The sequence below is a fragment of the Pseudochaenichthys georgianus genome, chromosome 10, assembly GCF_902827115.2.
Source record: "Pseudochaenichthys georgianus chromosome 10, fPseGeo1.2, whole genome shotgun sequence".
NCBI lineage: Eukaryota > Metazoa > Chordata > Actinopteri > Perciformes > Channichthyidae > Pseudochaenichthys > Pseudochaenichthys georgianus.
In genome coordinates this window covers 13236476-13259319 of record NC_047512.1, presented here as the reverse complement: position 1 = coordinate 13259319, position 22844 = coordinate 13236476, and the positions used below count along the sequence as shown (strand labels likewise).

Sequence of the window (22844 nt, the reverse complement as noted above, 5' to 3'; positions counted from 1 at the left end):
TCACTAAATTCACACTAAAAGAAAACACTCTTGCAAGGGAAACACAACCACAGAGTATTGTTCTCACACTGAGGGAAGAAAACAAACCTAATTTCACTTTGTATGTTGGTGTAGTTCTACAAATCAGAGCTGTATCAAATCCAGTTACCATACTGTATCAGTGTTTCCCATATATTGATTTACTTGTTTTTTCTTTTGGTGGTCTAATAATGGATAGTGAGTTGGGCTGATGATCGTAAGGTTGCGAGTTCAAATCCCGCCTGGAACACCATACCCTTGCCCTTGAGTAAGGCACTCAGCCCTCAGTTACTCCAGGGAGAATGTCCCTGTAATTGGTCATTGTAAATCGCTTTGGAATAAGGCGTCTGCTAAATGCCTAAATTGTAAATTATATTTTTGGGAGAATAAACCCCACAGATCCTCAACTCCGGTGTGTCTCACTCATTAACAACGCAACACAGAGCAGAACAAGAACATTGTCTACAGTAGCCATTCACTTGCATGTATTTTCTTATTTGAGGGGGAGGGCGTGCGTTGCCCCCACAAATATAATCCAATTATGTGGGAAACACTGCATTTCAATACTCACTAGTTTGTTTATTACCAATTTTCACAAAAATCTATTTATGACACTGAATCCTCATAAAAACTCTAAACATTGAATTATTTTCTTCTTCTTTATTGTTTAATTCTTTGACATTGAAAAGGAAATTTGGTAGAACACAAATATAAGCTGCTGATTATTTATTCTTAATGTTCCAAATGGTTCATTTAGTAGAAACTTAGTAAAAAAAACGCCACCCCAGAGATAGATGTTAATGTCAAAGGGAAGCTGAAAGGTTACATTTGAATGAATAATGTTGACCTTTCATTGCAATGCCACGATTACATAAATTATGCAACTTTTAGAAGAACGTTGCAGGGATATATCACTTGTCCAATTATAGTCAATATTATTTCATTACAGTATGTTTGACATGAGGAATATAAATCATTCAACAATCTACTAACCGAAAAATAAAAACATGTTAGGAGGGAATGAAGATATGTCTGAGTTTGATATTGAACAAATGAGACATGCATACATGTGTGAATCAGGATATGACATATAATACATTGAATCAAATAGGAGCATTTTTTGATCAGATTTGCATGTCAGTCTGTTTGGAAATAATATCTACACATGACTGTTTTGACCATTGATATAGATCAGTGCAAGTCTATTAAGTCTGTTAAAGGAACAGAATAGATAGCAGGTGTATATTAAAGTATTCAAACCACTATGCAGACTTGGTTGATTTGCATTAAATCCCAGACTCGTTTGTATATCGATGAGTCATATGTGTATGTGTAGACAGTCTGCCCACCAAAATATGTGTATTATTATATTTTCTCCAGCATCTAAAGACAGAAATATTTGTTTGGGATTCAGAGCCTCTTTGGCCTTTTTTTGGTTGTTGTTTTTTTCTCTGTTGCTCATTATATCTCCACTTCTTTCATGTTTTGAAGAACGTTTTCGGGTTATTTCTGGTAGAGAAGTGTCAACAACACTGTCAAATTACTTTGAATCAGATATATTCACATTGTCAATTTTATCATTCTTTGTCTATGATATTTTTTTAAATAGATTTTATATGGAGCAAAGGTCAACTGGGAAAAATACCTGTTTAGTTTTCTGTGTAATAAAGCATACCAATGCAAAAACAATGAATACTTAATTTTTGCTCAGTTAAGAATGATTTTCCTAGAAAATAAGACATCTACCAGGTTTTTTTTTCCCATTCAAGTTAATGATGTCTTGTAGCAAGGCAGCCAATATATTAAATTCAATCTGGTTGCAAGGTTACTAAGCCGGTAAGAAGAAAATGAACAACCAGTGAATGGCGGTCAGATTAAAGACGGCGAAAATTGCAGCATACAGAGGATTTGAAAAGTCAATGCTATTGATCAAACAGCTAAGCAGAAACTGTAAAATAATGGTTATTTTTGTACTGTGGGGAAGCAACATTTTATTCCACCTTGAAGTTAATGTGTGTGACCATGGCTGATTGTATTCTGCAGTTTTATTTACAGTAATAAACAAGGTTGTTGTTGTCTTTTTTAGGGCTCAGCGCTCTGCCCTTTGACCCCACGACCGGCAACGACCCTCTCCACTTCGGCAGCTCCAACGGGCCACTGACTGAGTGTCCTTCCCTGGAAAACACTGCTGAAAACAGCAAGAAGAGGAAAATAACTGGTCTGACTTCAGGTATTGACACTGCTACCTCACCACAGTAACACCATGACCGCAAATAAAAAGAAACCTATCATCCCTGTTTTTTCAATAACGCTTCAATACTATTCTGTGTTGTGCTACACAGGCTCTGCCTTAAATTACAGAGGCTCACTTTATCTGGTTGTAAGTTCTTGATGGATTGCAATTTAAATGCTTCCAGCATCAAATAACTGCTGGTGAGAGATAAACTATAATCCTGTTATTTTGAGACAGTCTGAAAAGAGGTAGCCTTGTTTGGTCTTTGCTGTTTGATTAGCTTGCTGTACCCGCGGCTCTGCTTGTCTGGACTTTTTGGAGGTCACACGGCTAAAACCAGGAAGCTGAATTGGTGAAAATTGTACACCATGCCAACAGGCAATCAAAACTCACATGCCTTTGACTCTCGCTCGCACATTGATCTGTTATACACAAAATCCATTGTGTCGTCTTTGAGTGCACTGTAGTCTCTGCATGTGTGTGTGTGTTGTGTACAAACACTCAATCAATGTGCTTAATTTCAACCAGGGCCAAGGTGCTGATTAATTTAAGAATTGTTTTCTAATGAATTGAATTATGATCAGAAAGGAAGACAAGGAGATGTTTCTCAGTGTTTTCTTCTGCGCTGCAACTTTTGGTCTGAGTTTACAATCTAGCAGAGATACACAGGTGCTCCACCTGAACTAATATATGTACCTAAAGGGAACAGCATTGCTGGTGAACATAGTCAAACATCACCAGTGAAATCTTTGAAGTAACCCTGGCAAATGGCACATTTTCTTACACAAAAAAGACGGTTGCCAAAATGTGTTAAAAAAAATGTGTGTTTGTTTGGTGCTTTATAGGTTTTATTCCAAGAGGTTTCTCATTTACACATAAACCATCTTCTGTCCGTTCACTTTCACATCGGCTTGTGTCAGACCAATTATGAGATGTAAATAATGTTTTGTTCCCCAGTCAACAACAGTGATGACCTATAAGATAAATGGTCTACTATTGTAGGCAGCTTAAATTGCTTTTCAATTTATCTTGTTTCTCCATATGATATTGAGAGTTTATGAATAAAATATCAAGTAAATATTGCTACACCTGTCAGGTGTTGTGCTCTGCAGGCTAATGCAGCTGGATTAGCAAAACCCATCTTGGAGTAACAGTTTGCCATCATTTGCATCATTTATGGTGTTTCTCATGTTATTGCACTTCCCTCTCCCTTTTTGTAGAAACCCGATAATGTTATCGGATTATATCAGCTTTTGTTTCAGAAAAGTCAATCAGAGTCTGAGGCAGAGCTCATATAAAGCATAGGAGCTTTCTTTGTTGTGCGGCTACAAAGTAAAGCCTCATATGGTCGAAAGCAGAGGACACTAAAACTAACAACTGACAGAGGAACATGAATAATGTAACAGAAGTGAGGACTATACGTAAATGAAATTATAATCTTGGAGCCATTAACATGATGGTTGTTATCATGGGTAGTCTTCAAAGGGGCTCTATGATGCTCATATTTGATGTTTGTGTCTATAGTGAAGTTTGTACATGCTTTATTGTTAAAAAAGGTATTTGTTTTTATCATACTGCCTGGGTGGTCTTTTCACCCTCTGCCTGTAACGAGAGCCTAGTCTGCTCTGACTGGTTAGTTGGCCGGCTCTGTTGTGATTGTTTAACCGTTTAGAGATGTCCCGCCCCTTAGCCATTTCCCTATCACGTGCAATGTGTTGGAGCGTTGGCCAATAGAAGCAAGAGTGATGTCACTATGTAACGGAAGTAAACAAAGGATTTCAATTGAAGGAGTTTCAGGCAGCGGGGGAGTGTGTGGGAGAGAAACTCCCTCTGTCGGGAACTTTGGGATTTTAGGCTTTGCAGACCATTCACATGCACAAAAGGCTATAACACACTACAGCAGGGGTGGCCAACCAGTCAGAGGTTAAGAGCCACATGTTTTCTATGTTACTGCAAAGAGCCACATCAAACAGTTTTTTGTTTTCTGGAGACAAGATTTCAACTTTCATTCATTTTTGTGGCATTGGGATATATATTTTTTAAATCCTCTGGAGCAGAGAGAGGAGCTGTGGATTATTGTTATTGATTAATGCATCAGTGTTTCTTTGGGTCAAAAACACTAAACTCACAACTTAAAATGAAAGCGTTTAGTTTATTTAATAAAAGAGCACATGTTCAATGTGAAACGTGACAGTAGTTTAGTTATAGATTATTTGCAATTTGGTGCTATATATATATTTTTAAAACAATTATATATATTTTGTAAACACCTTGAATTTCAGGGGGGGCGCAGGGCTCCGTTGGCGGGGCGCAGTGCCCCTCCAAGACAATGGTAGGGGAAACACTGGATAGTGTTTAATCAACGATAGGTTTTCCCCCCCTCAAAGGTGATTGGTTTACTACATCACAGGTATTATTGTGATTGGCTCTTGGGCCACATCAAAATTAGACGCGCTGTCATCCTCGCATACTGACACCTGACACCACACATACACATGTAGGGAGAGCTGGAACGAAAGTAACACGGCACGAACGTAACGGAGCGATTTTATCGCAATTTTTATCGAATTCGTATTAAATAAAATTAATACATTTCTCACAGACGGGCCTCGTGGTGTCCGTAGGCTTGCCCTCACTGCCAGAGATATAGCTAAAATACTTCCAAATTTCGCTTCTGGCGTCTTTTCTGTCAACAAGCCGAGGCGCAGCGGCAGTTGCACTCCCACTTGCAGCCATGCTTCTCGTTTTCTCACATGCTCTGGCAGCTAGCGCGTGCATGAGAGAGGGGAGGCACTTGAGCGTGCTTGAGAGGGGCGGGACTGCAGGCACGGCTGCAGTGCAGGGAATGGAAGCAGAGCAACACACACGGCTCTTATCAAAACGGCGCTTTCTCACCGGAGTACTTTCCCCCGTCATTCTTAAAGTACCGATACTAATGAAACGGAGGAATCGTAACGTTTTTAACGGCAGGGTATCGCGGTACCTTTCAAGTATCGGTACACCGTGCAACACTAGTCAGGAGTCAGTGTCTCTCCTCCAAACTCACACATAGGCTATACAATTCGATATGAACTGAAGAGCCGCATGAAACTAGGCAAAGAGCCGCATGCGGCTCGAGAGCCGCGGGTTGGCCACCCCTGCACTACAGGAAAGGGCCCAAAAAGCATAATAAGGCCCCCTTAAGCATTGGTTCAAACAAAAGGCAAGGGATGCAGTGTTTCCCCTATAAACAAATAGCGGCGGCACAGCTAGGGGGCGCCAGCCAGGTACCCAAAAAAAGTGGATTTGTAGTATTTGTGTTACAGTATGTTCAATAAAGGTGTATTAAATCTTGAGACATTGCCACTGTATGTATGTACTGGCAGGGCCGATTTTTGACATAGGCGCTGTAAGTGATGAAAGTGGGGGATGTTGGCTTATCAGGCACCCGCAGCTCACAGCCAAAGTGCGAGCGTGGGAGCGAGAGAGCGAGCGAGGGAAAGAGAGAGAGGGTGCACCGGTACTGGCGCTGTTGTTATTAGAATCTGGTGCTAGCTGCGATAACGGATATAAAAAGTAGATGTTTCTATAACCATGGTGGAGGAGAGCTCTCCTGTCAGACTGAGAGGCTCAGTGAGGTAAAGGACTCTCTGAGTGTTTAGATAGTTAATTTTAGTCTAAGTTATCTCAGTGGGTCTCAAACAAATATGTGTTTACAAATGATGTAAACACATATTTCCAAGGCACTCTAATTGTTAGGATAAATAAAAACAGGTTTCAAATCATTCCAATGTATACTATAGGACAGTAAACCACAAATATCGTTTAAAGTTGGAGAGATAAAAAAATATGCATAAATTAATAAATGTTAACTGGTAAAATAAGATAAAAATGAACAACAAAAATAAAATAAGTTACATTTATTTGTTATTGGCTATGATAGGTTATTGTTTATGTTCACATACTTATTTGATTATTAAAATGTAAACCGATCTTTTTCATATGGGTGTTTTAGAGTTACACCCCCTAGATCAGGTCTCTAGTAATTGTGTGCTCAAAGTGCACCAGATTGAAGCATTTTACTTTAAAATGTTAAAAAAATAAAAATCCCGGGGGGGGGGGGGGGGGGGGATACCACCGGACCCCCCCAGAGGATGTGACGTCCACCCCCCAATTCAAACATGTTCATACAATACTGAATACATTTGAAGCCATTTTGATGTATATTACCTACAGTATGTCAATAAGTTTCTGTTTTTGTAGTGTATTTGTATTTGTTCCTCACCGTGTTAAATAACATTTTTCTCAACATATTGATAAGTAACCTGCTGCAACCTGTTCTAATTGTGTGACCTTTAAATCTTCTCCACCTGCAGAGTATCAATCTTGAAATCACTGTAAAAGATAAGAGACTTCTTTATTCTATCCCGGGGGTGCTATTTTGTTTGTGTTATAATAGTAAAACCAAGGGAGCCTAAAGAATAGTAAACTGAGCTTCTCAGTTTTACCATTTTAGCTTTGTTGTCCTTTTCTTTCTCACATTTAGTCATTTTTATTCAGAAATATGAATACATATTTATTTATAAACGCAACCTTCATGACATCAGCTTCAAAAGGCATGAAAAGCATAGTCCCAGAGTTATAGTACAGTCTGACTCACCATAATTTGTGCATAAATCAAAACAGATGAGCATGGTTTTATTTTCCTTTTTGTAGACGATGTTTTGTTATTTATCAACCAAAGTTTTCTTTGCAAGAGTTCACTTAAGCTTTTTCTCTGCACCGACTTTTCCTAAAATCACAAACAGACGGCTGGAAATGAATGAAGTCCATTTAGTTTTTTGCTTCATGAAAATATATACGTGTGTGTGTGTGTGTGTGTGTGTGTGTGTGTGTGTGTGTGTGTGTGTGTGTGTGTGTGTGTGTGTGTGTGTGTGTGTGTGTGTGTGTTGTGGTGTGTGTGTGTGTGTGTGTGTGTGTGTGGTGTGTGTGTTGTGTGTGTGTGTGTGTGTGTGTGTGTGTCTGCTCAGATTAAAGTCAGAAAGCCTTAAGATCAAAGCCATTGTGGAGCACAAATCTGATCCGTCACTGGAAAAGCCACCACTTTTTTCTTCCATCTCAGAAATAAGAGATAAGTGCACTACTATCATGATGACACCTCGCTGCAGTTCTTTTGCATTTACTCGAGGAAAACCAACAGGAAACCTCAAACTGCAAATTGTTCTAATATTGTCAAGGAAATGGATTTCACGTCCATTAAATAAAAGCACATTTACTTTACTTGAATTGGAGTGTGCTAAATAAAGAAAAAAGATTTGCCTTAAATTGAAAACAAGGTGATAACCAAACAGAACAACCCTCCTACTGAAAATATTGAGTTAGTGAATTAGTTAGATATTTATACATGTGCTCACTCTGAAAGCCTTTTAGATTTATCAGGTTTTCTAGAAAAGATACTGGGTGACCTGGATTCACAATTTGTGTAATATCTTATATACATTTGTATTGCCTAGATTTAGAAGTTATGTTGAGTAAATGCTATTCTGCTTACAATGAATGAGTCTGGGTGGTTGTGCAGTGGTTTGCATTGTTTGCATTGTTTGGTTAACCTGCCAGACTTCTGTCGGATGTTTGCATGGTCTCATCTGGCTTCTTCTCACAGTGCAAATCCACACCGGTTAAGTTAGTTGTCAACTCTAATTTTCCCATAGGTGTGAATATGAGGTGTCAATGTTCATCCGTCTCTTAGATGCGACCCTGTGATTGTCCAATTTCCTTTCTCTACTCCAAGTTTAGGATAGTTGTTTACAGATGGTGGATGGATGTTATAGGGCTTCAATAGGAGCACATGTTCATAGAAACATCGGGAGAAGGAAATGTTATGTGCAAAGCATGTCATTGGTCCACTTCTATGGTTCTAACCAACATTACTCGAGCATTTATTTTTGATGGTTTTTAACAAATGTTCATATAGTTAATTGCACTATGATAACATTCATAAAAAACACCATAATAATAACAGAATGTATCAACATGTAATTGAAGTGTTGTGAAATTGGTGAAAGCTATGTTGATTTAGTGGCATATGACTGTATTCAAACACAGCTGCAGTTCTTCCACTCTAGCACAGCATGACACCGTTGTTGCACACTAGATGACAACCACTGACAGGTCGCTTTTGAAACTGGTTTAGCACTGGTGACGGCCAATCCTTGTAGGAGAGCTAGCAGGGATTATCTTATCTCAACACACATGATTTCTTTACACTGTGTCGCTGTGCTAGCTCTTGCTAGAGCTGTCTTGTTGCTACTTCGTAACTCAATCAGCCTTTAAAATTCAAATAATCTAAAACGTTAAATGGTTTCGGAAGTTTTCACTGCTTGATTCAGTTTTTCTCTTTTTTTTGCCTCTTTTTAAACTTGAAATGCCTTCACACAGCACCCCTTATTGGTGTGACAGTGATGAATGTACATGGACTTGTTTGCTCTGTAATACTTCCACGGATGAAACCAAGCTTTAAAGCAAAACATTCGATTTTAGGATTTGTATCTTTTGACTAACTTCAGTATTTAGAGTTATGACTGAGTTCAGCCCTATGCTTGCAACATGTTGTTGAACATCATGTAGAGCCTGTGTATACAACACATGTTTAAAAGCTAATAATAGCACGGTAACAACTGCAATCTACAGAGCATTGTTCCATCAGGCTAATGAGCATGGCCCACTAATGGCAGATCAATGATTATGTATGATTAGTGTTTCTCTGTGCCGGCTATGACTCCACTGTCTGTTGTAGCTGCTTGCTAACTTGAAGTCACTCCCTGAAGGACTGGAAGTTAAATGATGGAGGCCTGCAACAGCTGGAGCTGTGGATTTACGGGCTTAGAGGGTGTGATTGTATCTGGCTCCAGGTCGTCTACAGCTTTAGTCAGGTCCTCCAGCCCTCGGAGGACGGCTGATGGAGCACCGACTCATTAGCAGCCATGTGGATTTAGTCTCGTTAAGGGACCCTAATGGATATATGTATCTCATTACATCTGGCACTTCATTAGATACAAATACTGTAGGACAAAGGTATGTGGTCCCTTCAAAAATGGACACATCCACACACACACAGACCACATGATGTACTTGTATTCTTCTCAAGCTGTCATTCATTAAGCCAGTGTAATTACCCTGACCAACATACTCGCAGATTGTATTTATAATATAACCCAGTGAAACAAACTCCCGAATGAGCCTGTCAGGAAAAATGAATACAGAGATGTAGTTAATCAACTTTCCCAGGTCCCTTCATTTTCCACTATTCATCATGTATGAGCTAACTGCTAACTGTTCTGATAAGGGTTTGATGTTGACCATTTTTGCCCATATTTACTATCTTATCTGATCAGGACACCATGCTAATATTTAGTAATTTGGTAAGGAGAATAACAACATGTTCATTACTTTTGTAGGTATTTAGTTTAGTATTACACTATTGGAAATGTTGACCCGATGATGGTGCTAAACAAAGTTAAGTTATTGGAATTCATCCTAAAGGTACAATTAATGGCTACACCAAATGTCATGCCCATCCATCCATCCAATAATAATAATAATAATAATAATAATACATTTGATTTATATAGCACACTTTAAAGACAAACGTCATCTCAAGGTGCTTAAATAGTTGTTCAAACATCTCACTTTCAAGTATAGTTCTACCACCAAATATCCATTGACTGTCCAATATTGCAATCCAAGAGCCACGCTCCTAGTGTAAATATAAAGCTACGCATTTAAAATATATAATGCATATCCATTTTGTATAATCCTGTCTGCATATGTGGTGGCTCACCTCAAGGTTGAAAACAATTTCACCCTATAGCAGTTGGTCATTGGGTTGATGACTCAAACATATTGAAATGTTTCAGTGGCAAACTCTTTATGGTTCAATACTAAGGAAGTAAGATCCTGCGCCTTTCATTAATAACTCTTGCACTTCTCCTCACCAGTGTCTCTTTTGAAACAACGCATAACAAAGACATCCTCAGGGCCCTCTTACGAACCTGGATCTTTTCCAAAAAATGTTATTAGTATCAGCATTTCACAGCAGTCCAGAATGGTCCCCTCTTTAAAGCTCCGTTTTGATTCATTAAAAGCCAGTGAGAAGAATGAGGAGTTCTAAAGATGGTGGTGCTCTGGAGAAATATGAATGTATGTGTTGAATGAATCAATAGCAGTTATAAGTAACGTGCTCTTGTTAGCCTGCAAATCAACAACACTAGTGTAGTTCAGAACTGTGATTTTTTTATTTTCAAATGTTGCTTGACAGAAACCTTTGGCTGGTGAAAGTGTCTTTGTAACAAGCCTCTTTGTATGAGCCTGTTTCCATGACAGAGTTGTACTGGAGCACCTTTGAAATACAATAGAGCTATATTTAAACCACAATTGAGGCTGTTACTGTTAATTCAACCAGAAAGTATAATGCCAAAAACAGCTATTTGCAGTCATGTTTGGCAAAGCAGAATAATAACATGTAAGAAAATAATAAATAAAAAGGCAGTGATATCTCAAGCACATTAGCCTTTGAATGAGCCACTGTAAAAATGGATTTTGAAAAGGCTAACTTAAAGCTGTGCATATTTGTTTTACATTTCGGTAAAACACTGGTGTTTTTTTTTTGTTCGAGGTGTGTGGGTACTGTGTAAGAAATATAGCATTTGTGTTATTCCAAAATAATATTTGAATATTAAGATATATGATGAATAGATTTTTGCTCCATAATTGGATCAGCTCAATTAAATGTTTATGCTTCTTTTTAGTTTTTTCTCCACATATATTATTACCAGGTAGTTTGCAGAATGAGTTTATAAATGGATGGGTGGCGCAGTGGTCTGTGTGTTTGATCATCAGATCAAGGGGGCGTTGGGGAACTCCAGGTCGAAACCCGCTCCCGCCCCACTGCGTCAGGCCGTTGTGTCCTTGGGCAAGACACTTCACCCGGATTTGCTCCTGTGGGTATTGTCCACAGTAGATGACCATTACATGTATGATCTGTATGTCTAATGTGTATTTGTAAAGCGCTTTGAGAGTCTTTGATAAAGCGCTATAATAAATATAAGGATTATAATTATTATTATATAGCTGGTTCTATCTCCACTAGCTTCACTCTGAAATTACTGTTAGCTGTTTATACCTTTACTGTTTATACTTGTTTGTACTACCTGCCTTTACTGAAGTGAGCTTTTGGATGCACCTTTTTTAAGATTTGTATATGTTAGTATTGCTACACATTTAACTAGCGATGACCATTAGGATGTCTATTATGCAACGTGAACGCTTGCATATTTATTTTCTCCTTTTGCAGATAACTTGTTTTCGCTTGAGACATGGCATGCAATTATTTTTGTCAGATCATTAAAAACACATACCCTTCTTTGTGAAAGGTATAATTAATATTATTTTCCCAAGCTTTCTGGGAGGGAAACGTTATAGATAGCTTTGAGTGGAGTTGGAGAAATTGCTAAGTGTATGTTTTGGGAATCTCAGGCTGTCCGAAGAGTCTATAATTTGTGTTTATACTCCTCAAAGTGACAGATGCACTTTAATTGCAAATTAAAGTAATTTGGCGTTCTGTGTCTTTATCTGTTGGCAGGATTTTCTTAGATTGTTGTGAGTGTTCATCAAGTGTGTGCTCTATTGCAACTTCGTAAATTACCTTTATTTATTTTTACCATTATGCCGAACATTGTTTACCCTCCAAACATCAAACAGTAACAATGAACAATTATTAATATATTCAACACATGTGGTAAAGCATTACAGACAAGGACTGCATTTACATGTTCAAATAATCTGTTTATTATTTTTACATCTAATCAAAAAAAGCAGGGGAAAAAAATCACAAATGTTTTGACCCTATGTAATAATGATGATATTGATTTAATTAACAGTTTTATATATAAGAGTGTACAGCGTCATATCTTCACATTTGAGTATAATTGTTGATTCACTTTTCGATTATTTTCTTATCCATAACTAACAACACATCACAATTCTACATCACTGGTACATAAAGTGTCATTGCTTTTTTCACCATAGATTGAAGTCCCTTTGCTCCCATAAAAAACAAACAACACACATAACTGAAATAAAGAAAAGTGAAGTGTGTTACCAACAATAAACAAAATTAAGAAATGATTGACTTTTCTCAGTTACCAGTTGATTATTTCACACCGTAGCAGAAATATTTGATGTTTTATAAAGTGAATAGAAGGTCTGGCTGATTTCAACTAGAGGAAATACCATGTTGTGCCCTTCAATAAAGTTGAATAACCCCTTTTTAACCTTATAACATTGATTGGTGTAAAAAAGTCCTTCAACTTATTTGAACATTTTCTGTGCTGATTTATTTTCCATTGGTGGCTCTATTATGTCAGTCACAGCCCGATTTAATCTCATGAGGTGTGTTCCATCAAGGAAAAATAATATGTTGTGAACACAGTAATAGTTATTTCCAACAGCTTTATGTATTCATCTTATCCATTACTCTTGATATGTGGTAAAGTACTACTAGCGGAACAGATGCTATACACTATTTGTAAACACTAAGTTACCCATTCTTAATACTTCTGCAGACATAATTTGTAATTAAAATCAATACAAATAACAATGAAATAATGTACAGGCGATTGAGATTCACTGCATGTTGACCGTTGGAGATCTACAGCAGTATGTGTGACAGGCAACACATAGTGACACACGGCACTGACACTGATGGATGAGAGAAAGACAATAAACCACCGAGTTTTCAGGACAGAAACATTTCAGTGCTCTATGATCCCTCCCCGAATCCCTCGCCCTGTCTATTTTCTTTCACAACATCCAGAAACAAAGCTCATCTGCTGTGTTTGACAGGATTGATGATCAAAGGCGCTGTATTTTTGTAGTCGTCATTACTACAGGGGCTGAAGAACGGAAAGAGCTTCTCTGTGAAGTTACATTCGGTGTAGGAGAAGATGCAAGCCCTGGTGTCCACGTCATAGAAGAGAACTTGACTCACCTCGTAATCAACAAACACCCCGATCGTTTGAGGCGTCTCCCTCACCTTGAGGCTAACAGAAGGGCTGGCATTGGCTGTTAACTCATTTCCTTTCCTCAGCCAAATAGTCCAGTATCCATTTTTGGGGCTCAATCGTATATCTCCTTTCCTGTTGATGGACTGGCTCGCCACTCCTAAATCCCAGTTTGTTTTGTCTTTAACCTGAACCTCATAGTAGAATTTTCCTGAGGAGAAACCCTCCTTTGCAAGGACATTGAAGACGTGTTCAAACCTCTCTGGTTTGTGTGGGAGGTTCCTCTTTCTGTCTCCATACTTGACTTGTTTCCCATCCGGTGAAACATGTAGAAAAGGGTTTGCTGTGTCAGGATCCAGAGTCACATCCACAGAATGACGTTGCATTTCTTTCAAGTCGGGATCGCACAACATCCTTATTTCTCTCATCACGGTTGCCTCCAGCATGGCCGTGGCTCCCTGCAGAGAAAACTCGTCATTGCTAAAAGTCACATCTGACCAGTTATTAACCGGGGGCTGAGTGATTGTAAGAGACAGGACATTCTCAAGGAACATCATCGAGTCGTTGGAAAGTGAAACCTGATCAAGCTTCAACTTTCTTTGCTTTAATTGCATAATTTCTGCCTCCAGCTCTTTAATGAAGCCTTTTCTCTCTGTTTCAATTTGTTTCTGCTTTGTCTCAATGACCTGAGAGAGCTCTGCTTGACTTCTCTTAATGTAGTCCACCACAGCAGTCATCGAATGCACGCTGTATGACAGGGCCTTCGCTGCATTTGTTGCGCTAGCGTCCACTGAGTGTTCGATCTCACACATTTTCTGCTGACGTGTCTGAATCATCTGATCCGTGTATTCCCTTTCTACTCTCAGTGTGATCTTCCTCATTTGTGCCTCCTCTTTCAGACTCACTGTCTTGTGCATTCTGTGGTCGCTGTTTTTACAGGACTCGCATACAAACATTTTATCAACCCTGCAAAAGAACTCCAAAGGCTCGTCATGCGTCTTGCACATCCTGCTCTCTGGGTTCTCAACCGGGTCGATCAGCTTGTGTTTTTTCATGGCCGCAATTCTCTGATGAGGCTCCAGATGTGTTTCACAGTAAGACATGAAACAAACTAAGCAGGTCTTGATTGCTGCGAGCTTCGCCCCTGTGCACAGGCCACAGAGCACGTTTCCATTTTCTGCTTTTTCAGGAGTTTCACAAGACTTTTCTTCAAAGGATTCCTTGAACTTTGCAGCCATCCCAGCAATGAAAGTGTTAACTCGAAGCATCGGCCTGGTTAACAATGTCTCCATACACAGTGGACATTTGAATATGTTATTGTTCGTGTCCCAGTAGTCATTGATGCAGTTAAGACAGAAGTTGTGCCCACAGGGAATCGTCACAGGTTTTTTGAACAGGTCCAGACAGATTGAACAACAACAATTATCCTCAGAACTTGCAGCAGAAGCCATGTCTAGAAGGTCTATGGTGAAATAAATGGGGAAAAAGTTGGATAAGTCAATCCATATTTTAATGTTTTACACCAAAGATAAGTGTTACCTTAATAAATTACAACTTTACCTGATGTTTGAAGGGTTTCCCAAATCTTTCAGATCGGTTAAGGACAGTTAAAACACAAAAACAAACGTCTCTGTTCCTGCTAGTTTCTCTTTCAGCAGTGACGTCAGAAGCAGTCCCCTCCTATTTCCTGATTCAACAAGTTAACCCATTACATGCTGCAATTCCTCATTGAGCCAGGTTTAGAGTTTTTTTTTGTCTTCCTGATCCAGTAGAGCAGGGGTGTCAAACTCAATTTCATCGCGGGCCACATTCGCATAAAGGTTGCACTCAAAGGGCCGGTTGTAACTATATAAATATACAATATCTATATATAAAATAATGTATTATATTACATTATTGCCTTTGCATTGGATTATTATCGGATAATAACTTAGTAATTAACTACGTCTGAAAGCAGATGTCCAGGGCAAATAATTGCAAGTCTCTTCAGTGCGCATGTCACAAAACGAGATGCATTGTGGGACATGTAGTTTATGGGCAACCTGCTTCTGTAAAGTGGCATGTAACCGTATAATAAACGTATTATATTCTTTGCAAGCTCTTGCGGGGCCACATAAAATGAAGTTGCGGGCCGGATTTGGCCCCCGGGCCTTGAGTTTGAGACCCCTGCAGTAGAGCTTAGTTAGAGATGTATCATTTGTCCCTGATCTCAACTTCAAAGGCTTGTACACCGCTATACAGTATGAGCAGTGATTTCTGTCTGGTGTGCATCATTTATATTATTCTTTGCACTCGGTTACTTTATTGTTGATGTATTCACGATGTTAGTGCTTCAAAAATCCCTTTCATGTACAGTATCATGCACAAACGAGATGAAATCTCTGAGACAGCACAACATGCTACATTTTCAATGGGTTTGTTAGCAGGCATGTGTGTGCACTTACGCATTACACGAGAGTGCTTAGTGGTGGCATCTGCATAATAAACTGTAAATACTCTCGTCTTGGGCTTTCTCCTCTCACAAGACACAGCTTTGTACACAATAGTTTCCTTGCATATTTGAAGGCGTTTGTCAGGGCTGAAATAATCTATGTAGGATGCGTATATAGGTCTCTGTGCATTAGCAGCATTCATGGATGATTGAATGTGTTTCCTTTGCTGCATTCGGCTTATACTATGTAGGTGTGAGCATATGATGGTTGATCAAATAAAATAAAAAGATGTGAATGATGCATTAACCTTTCAGTGACAAATGAATAAGCCTGCATGCAGTTTGGTTTGTCAGTTGCACTGGATGTGTCTGTTTAAATATGTGTATGTGGGCGAATGCATCAGTTATTCAACAGTAACAGTCTTGTATTTGCTGGAGTCTTTACTGGTACATGTGAACAGCCTGCACCAGCTGTTAATGAATTCAGTGACTGACAATATCAGGACATAATGTAAAGGGAACAGGCTTTTGAAAATGCAATCATATGGCTGTAAGGAATGTATATTTGTTCAGTATTTTAAATTATCTATACAGTTTATCTGCTCACAAAAAAAAGCTCCCAAGAGTGACATTCTCATCTGGAAATGACAGGCTGCCTCTGATCATAACTCTCTTTAGCCACATCTTATCCAATAACCTCAATATCTTGTCCATAAAACATTCATAAGACATTCAGATCAGATGGGGATTCCCTTTGATCCTGGTCTGTGTGGAGCTCCAGTACCTGATCCTTTCTTCTCCTGTACAGGATCTGCTGTTCGGTTCATGACAGGGTGAGAGTCAGGGCTTTTTGCCTCCTTATTTTTTCTTCTTCTCAATTTCTTCCTTCCTTCAACCAGAGCTTTCTCTCCCTATCCATCTCTGTTCTCTCACCCGTTCTGCTCCTACTTGTAGCTGCTCCTCTCTCACCTTGAATACATGAATAAGAGATTAGGGGCTCAGAGTGCTAGAGGACACAGACCTTCCTCTATTAGAATTGAATGCCTCCTGCTAGCGGTCTGCTCAGTTTTAAATTGAGGCTGATTCTACATCAAAGCCCGGCCATCCTATTGCCCAAGAGACACGCTGTGGTGGACAAAAGGGTAAACGGTATCATTAGAAAACTTCACCATCATCAGCAAAACAAAATTATTATTCCTGTAATTCTTTTAAACAACTATCAACAATTTTATCTCCTCCATTTTAAGGTGCCCTGGGGGGTTTTCTTGTAAAAAAAACAATATTTCTGTTCAGTTACTCACCATAAGTCATTATGTATACCCTTCGGCTCTATAAACACATGCCGAGTGCCTTCCTCATTAAACATTCGCAATTGGATTTTATTGGATCCTGAAGTATAGGCTTCAATTATGTTTTAATACAAGGCTCACATATGTTCATTATAATATAGTCATTCCTTCCACACTGCCTGTGAAGTGTTACGTTGGAAAGGAACTACACTGCAATATAATCCAAGAACAATCCTCTTCCTGTGCAAACCTGCTGAAGTTCTTTTAATAATGTGTAAGGTTTCAACAGCCAGTAAAATCTGGTTGGTATCTACATCCTGGCAGTGTGTTATAGTGTGACTTAAAGACATTCCAACCCACGCTCAGCAAGGAAACACATGTTGTACTAAAATGACTGTAATTTGGAAGGTATAATCTCAATTTGGTTGACCCTTTTGAACGAGTAAAAAGAAGGAAATTAGATGTAGTCTTTATCAGACTTCATCAGCCCTGTTTCCCTTCCCACACACACCTGAGATCTTCAGGAATGTCTTTGGTAGGACCTTCTTTTAGCTCAGTAGTAGTCAAGGCTCCTACTCTGTAATGACCTGCCTGGGATTAGTTGGATTAATCATACAGTATGTGTATGGGCAGCAAAAGTATAATCTGTAAGCAATCAAGAACTCATTTAATTTACAGTGACATGTTTTGCTTTACTATAATCTAGTCCAAAACCCAAGGTTCACAACTGATTATTAGTTAGTCAAAATTCTTCTATTTGAGAAGCTAGAGCTAGAGAACGTTTGATATTTTTGTCTGAAAGATTTAATGAAAGTTATATTACGATAATTAAAAAGAGTTTGTGCTTCTGAACCGGCAACATTTCCCTTTTTCGTGTAAGCATTAAGAAGGTTCAACCTTGAAGGTTCAACCTATGTCCAACAGCATAGATTACAATACCAGGCATTTCAACAAATTATGTCTTAGTTCCTAATGTTTTGAGTGACAGCCCTAATTGGCGACAAAGGTGTTTTAGAGTCCAAAAGCAAATAACTTCACATGTGTCCTTTTGTGGCCAAAAGAGCCCCACTATCAATGATAATATAGGTTAATACAGACAGGAAAGGGGGAGAGAGAGCGAACGATGTGCAGCATGGGCAACAAACATCCCAGATTTAAACCAAGGCCACTACAGGAAGGACTCGGTTCATTGGTCACTCACTCTTAAAAAAGTGATTTAAGAAATACACACAAACACAGGAGGGTACAAATATAACCTGCCAGAGCGTGTCTATTGGCTGTATGTATGGCAGCCATGCTCTACAGTGTTGTGAGGAAGACTCACTCACCTCCATCATTCTAGTTTGTTTACTACCTGGTCAGAGCAGAGGATTGTGCTTTTTCCAACCCTCAAGACACAACAGTTCTGTAGGGAAAATAAATAATTAGTCATGAGATGAGTTTCTCCCGTAATCCATCAGCCTGCGGAGCATGGCTGCCATAGGAGAAGTGAAGCCAGATGAGAGTCCTCTGCCTCCAGTGTTTTTGTTCCCCAGACACTAAGCTTTAGATTTACCCCCTTGATGGGATGACTTTGAAACAGTCACAAGCTTGAAAGGACGACTCTATCTCTGTCAGGGTGTTTGTGGATTAAGAGCAGCCCCCCCCCTCCGATGCTCTTGTTAAAAGCAATGCTTTTAGCGTCGGAAAGAGGGAGCGGAGATACTACTTTTTTCATCGAAAATTGCCTGGCAAAATTGAAACACTGAACCTGAGTTGCAAGTCAATTCTAAGTACATCTTGTTTGACACAATTCATGCCATTAAAGTCTCAAACCATAACATTACAACTTTTCTCTACCCAGGTCGTTACTCTGTGTATTAAGTATTTCGACAATAAGGAGGAACGTTTTAGACTGTGTAAAGTCATTTGAGGAGATGGATATTTGTGACAGTCCGTTGAGATTTTTAATTTTTTTGTAAAAAACAAAAGAGACCTACTGTAAGGCATCAGACTCTCCAAAACAGAAGAAAATCAACAACATTAAGTGACATATTAAAAACGAAATAGAAAAATAAATACAGATTCTCACACCCGATTATTCTCAAAAAGCCTTTGAGTAGAGGAATGTCTTTGGTAGGACCATCTTTTATACGTTGAAGTGTGAGAAAACCCTTTTGAAATGTATCAGTGCTACTCTGCCGCTTAGAAATCAAACTGGACATATTGTTGAACCTTAAGTGGTGCCTGGAGATTTAAAGGATGAGAAAGCTTATTTACAAATGTAAAGGCTGTTGAGCTGATTTATCTAAGCTCGTATTCATTAAGCATGAGGTGACTGTTGGATTTATACCACTATCTGAGATGGCCTCCAAACTCCATACGAGTTCTCCGATAGCCTGCTACTGTTGAATTATTTATTTGGGCTATTTGCCAGACTCTGTGACTGGAAATGACACATTGGTTGAATGATCGAAGATTACATGAGGTAAAAAATTATGTTTGATGTTACAGAGGTCAAAGACTTGTGCAATGGCTGGTTGCAGAGCCTTAGAAACCTATACAACTGAGATTATTTTCAATAATTTTAAATAAGTTGTCACATTTTTGTATTTCGTAATGCACAATTGCCTTGTTGAAATCACCTAAATGATAAATGAATGGAAAACTGCAAGATCTCCATCAAACCAAAACCAGTTTTAAGATACCATTTGCCTTTTTAAAGACTTCAGGAATTCACAGGAAATGATGCATGCCCAGCATCACTTATTTGTATGTCATTGATAACGGTGTCACTGTTCAGAGACGAGGTTTGATTTTTCAGTAAAAACTGTGGTTAAAATAAATAGCAGCCTGTCACATTCTCAAACTTCTTATGTTTACCAAAGTGAGCTACTGATGTCCTATTGCGAACCGTTGCTCATCTCTTCATTCTGCAGCCTGTCAAACCGTCTCTTTCTTAATCTCACCCCGACTTCGGCCACATTTAATGACTCGGAGCTGCAGCCTTTCCTTCGCTGTCACCGAGGGGCTTTTAACAAGGTCCTGCACTTCTCTTGCTCTTTCCTCCTCATAACATCATGCTGATGCCACTTTCCTCTGTTTCCCCCTGTACGTTTGCCTTTCTCTGAAGGCAAAGTGTACTGGTGCCGTGCTAAAGTAAGGGTAGAGATGGGAAGTAGTTAGGGCCTTTTTGCCTTTTATTAAATAGGAGCCTGCGCATTTCTCAGATGCCTATAGGCTCAAGTAAAGGTGGATTTCACATCATATGTATATTGCCTTACGACTACAATATTGAAATCAATTGGCTGGAAATCAAGCCAATTTAATAATTCAGTTTTTTCATGAAAATTATATCAATCTGTGTTATTTTCGAATATTTCAAGGACATTGGAACACATTGAGGTGGATTCTGGTCGATTGTAACAAGCCGTTTTAAAACAATTTCAAAATAATATATTGATTAAACTAATAATAAATTGAGATACTATTAGCCACCTTAATTAAGATGACATGAATCAATAGTTGCACCAGTAATGTGCTTTATAAATGGATGGGTGGAATAAATATACAGTGGGGCAAAAAAGTATTTAGTCAGCCACCAATTGTGCAAGTTCTCCCACTTAAAAAGATGAGAGAGGCCTGTAATTTTCATCCTAGGTATACCTCAACTATGAGAGACAAAGTGAGAAAGAAAATCCAGAAAATCACATTTTCTGAACTTTAAAGAATTTATTTGCAAATTATGGTGGGAAATAAGTATTTGGTCAATAACAAAAGTTAATCTCAATACTTTTTTATATACACTTTGTTGGCAATGACAGAGGTCAAACGTTTTCTTTAAGTCTTCACAAGGTTTTCACACACTGTTGCTGGTATTTTGGCCCATTCCTCCATGCAGATCTCCTCTAGAGCAGTGATGTTTTGGGGCTGTCGCTGGGCAACACAGACTTCAACTCCCTCCAAAGATTTTCTATGGGGTTGAGATCTGGAGACTGGCTAGGCCACTCCAGGACCTTGAAATGCTTCTTACGAAGCCACTCCTTCGTTGCCCGGGCGGTGTGTTTGGGATCATTGTCATGCTGAAAGACCCAGCCACGTTTCATCTTCAATGCCCTTGCTGATGGAAGGAGGTTGTCACTCAAAATCTCACGATACATGGCCCCATTCATTCTTTCCTTTACACGGATCAGTCGTCCTGGTCCCTTTCCAGAAAAACAGCCCCAAAGCATGATGTTTCCACCCCCATGTTTCACAGTAGGTATGGTGTTCTTTGGATGCAGCTCAGCATTCTTTCTCCTCAAAACACGTCTAGTTGAGTTTTTACCAAAAAGTTCTATTTTGGTTTCATCTGACCATATGACATTCTCCCAATCCTCTTCTGGATCATCTAAATGCTCTCTAGCAAACTTTAGACGGGCCTGGACATGTACTGGCTTAAGCAGGGGGACACGTCTGGCACTGCAGGATTTGAGTCCCTGGCGGCGTAGTGCGTTACTGATGGTAGCCTTTGTTACTTTGGTCCCAGCTCTCTGCAGGTCATTGACTAGGTCCCCCCGTGTGGTTCTGGGATTTTTGTTCACCGTTCTTGTGATCATTTTGACCCCACGGGGTGAGATCTTGCATGAAGCCCCATATCGAGGGAGATTATCAGTGGTCTTGTATGTCTGACATTTTCTAATAATTGCTCCCACAGTTGATTTCTTCACACCAAGCTGCTTACCTATTGCAGATTCAGTCTTCCCAGCCTGGTGCAGGTCTACAATTGTGTTTCTGGTGTCCTTTGACAGCTCTTTGGTCTTGGCCATAGTGGAGTTTGGAGTGTGACTGTTTGAGGTTGTGGACAGGTGTCTTTTATACTGATAACGAGTTCAAAGAGGTGCCATTAATACAGTTAACAAGTGGAGGACAGAGGAGGCTCTTAAAGAAGAAGTTACAGGTCTGTGAGAGCCAGAAATCTTGTTTGTTTGTAGGTGACCAAATACTTATTTTACCGAGGAATTTACCAATTAATTCATAAAAAATCCTACAATGTGATTTCCTGGATTCTTTCCCCCCATTCTGTCTCTCATAGTTGAAGTGTACCTAGGATGAAAATTACAGGCCTCTCTCATCTTTTTAAGTGGGAGAACTTGCACAATTGGTGGCTGACTAAATACATTTTTTCCCAACTGTATATAACAGGTATATCTCTTTTAAAGTGGCTGTAATGAGTGCATGAGTTTGTGTGTTTATAGATGAAAGGAGATCTGATGTCCTTGGGCTTATATTTGTATTCATAATGAACAAGGAAATTAAAGCCTTCTAAATCACCTCAGGCTCTGTGCATTTCAATTATAGACAGTATACAATAGTTATTGATCCATAGCAGAGGAGACGCACAGAGATTTTTAAATACTCATCAGTCGTCACACTCCTATAAGGTTCGGTAAATGTGATCTTTAATAGATTTTTAGGAGGAGGCAAAAAGACAGCGAGTTCTAGCAGAGAATTTAAACAGTTCAAAGTATTGGTGCGTTAGTCTGAAACACATTTCCGTGTGTACTCCCCTATGCTGTTTCTCTAGTAATCTATATTATCCTAAAATGTTCTTCTAGAAAGCCCCAGTGGTTTCTGGTGTTCCATCATCTTTAAGCTGCAGTAAAGAGAAGGGAGGGGCAGCTGTTCAGGTTCATTCAGCGTTCCACCGGAGCATGATTAATGTGAGAAAGGGCCAGTTCACACCTAACCCACAGAGCTCCCTCGTCTCCCTCCTCGTATTGCCTTCAGCCCTTTTCTCAAATGGTTTAGCAGTGGGATCCAATATGTTCAGCCAGCCGTGCAGCGCAGAAGCTCTAGAGGTCAACTTACCTTCT

The 22844-nt window shown here is 39.2% G+C and overlaps 2 protein-coding genes across 2 annotated transcripts in view; one reads left to right on the top strand and one right to left on the bottom strand.

The window, feature by feature from the left end:
* Positions 1-2174: 2174 nt before the first annotated feature.
* The window catches only part of LOC117453978 (ecto-NOX disulfide-thiol exchanger 2-like), a 212663-nt gene continuing 191993 nt past the window's right edge, over positions 2175-22844 (top strand). The window contains exon 1 of the mRNA XM_034093029.2: positions 2175-2248. The gene's annotated coding sequence lies outside the window, so the exon portion shown is untranslated. The remainder of the gene's footprint in view (positions 2249-22844) is intronic.
* On the bottom strand, positions 12070-14942 carry LOC117453977 (E3 ubiquitin-protein ligase TRIM21-like). The gene is made up of 2 exons (XM_034093027.1): positions 14851-14942; positions 12070-14752 (listed from the first exon to the last, which is right to left on the bottom strand). Exon 2 carries the CDS (start codon positions 14739-14741, stop codon positions 13113-13115), a length of 1629 nt encoding a protein of 542 aa, XP_033948918.1. The 5' UTR covers positions 14742-14752; positions 14851-14942; the 3' UTR covers positions 12070-13112.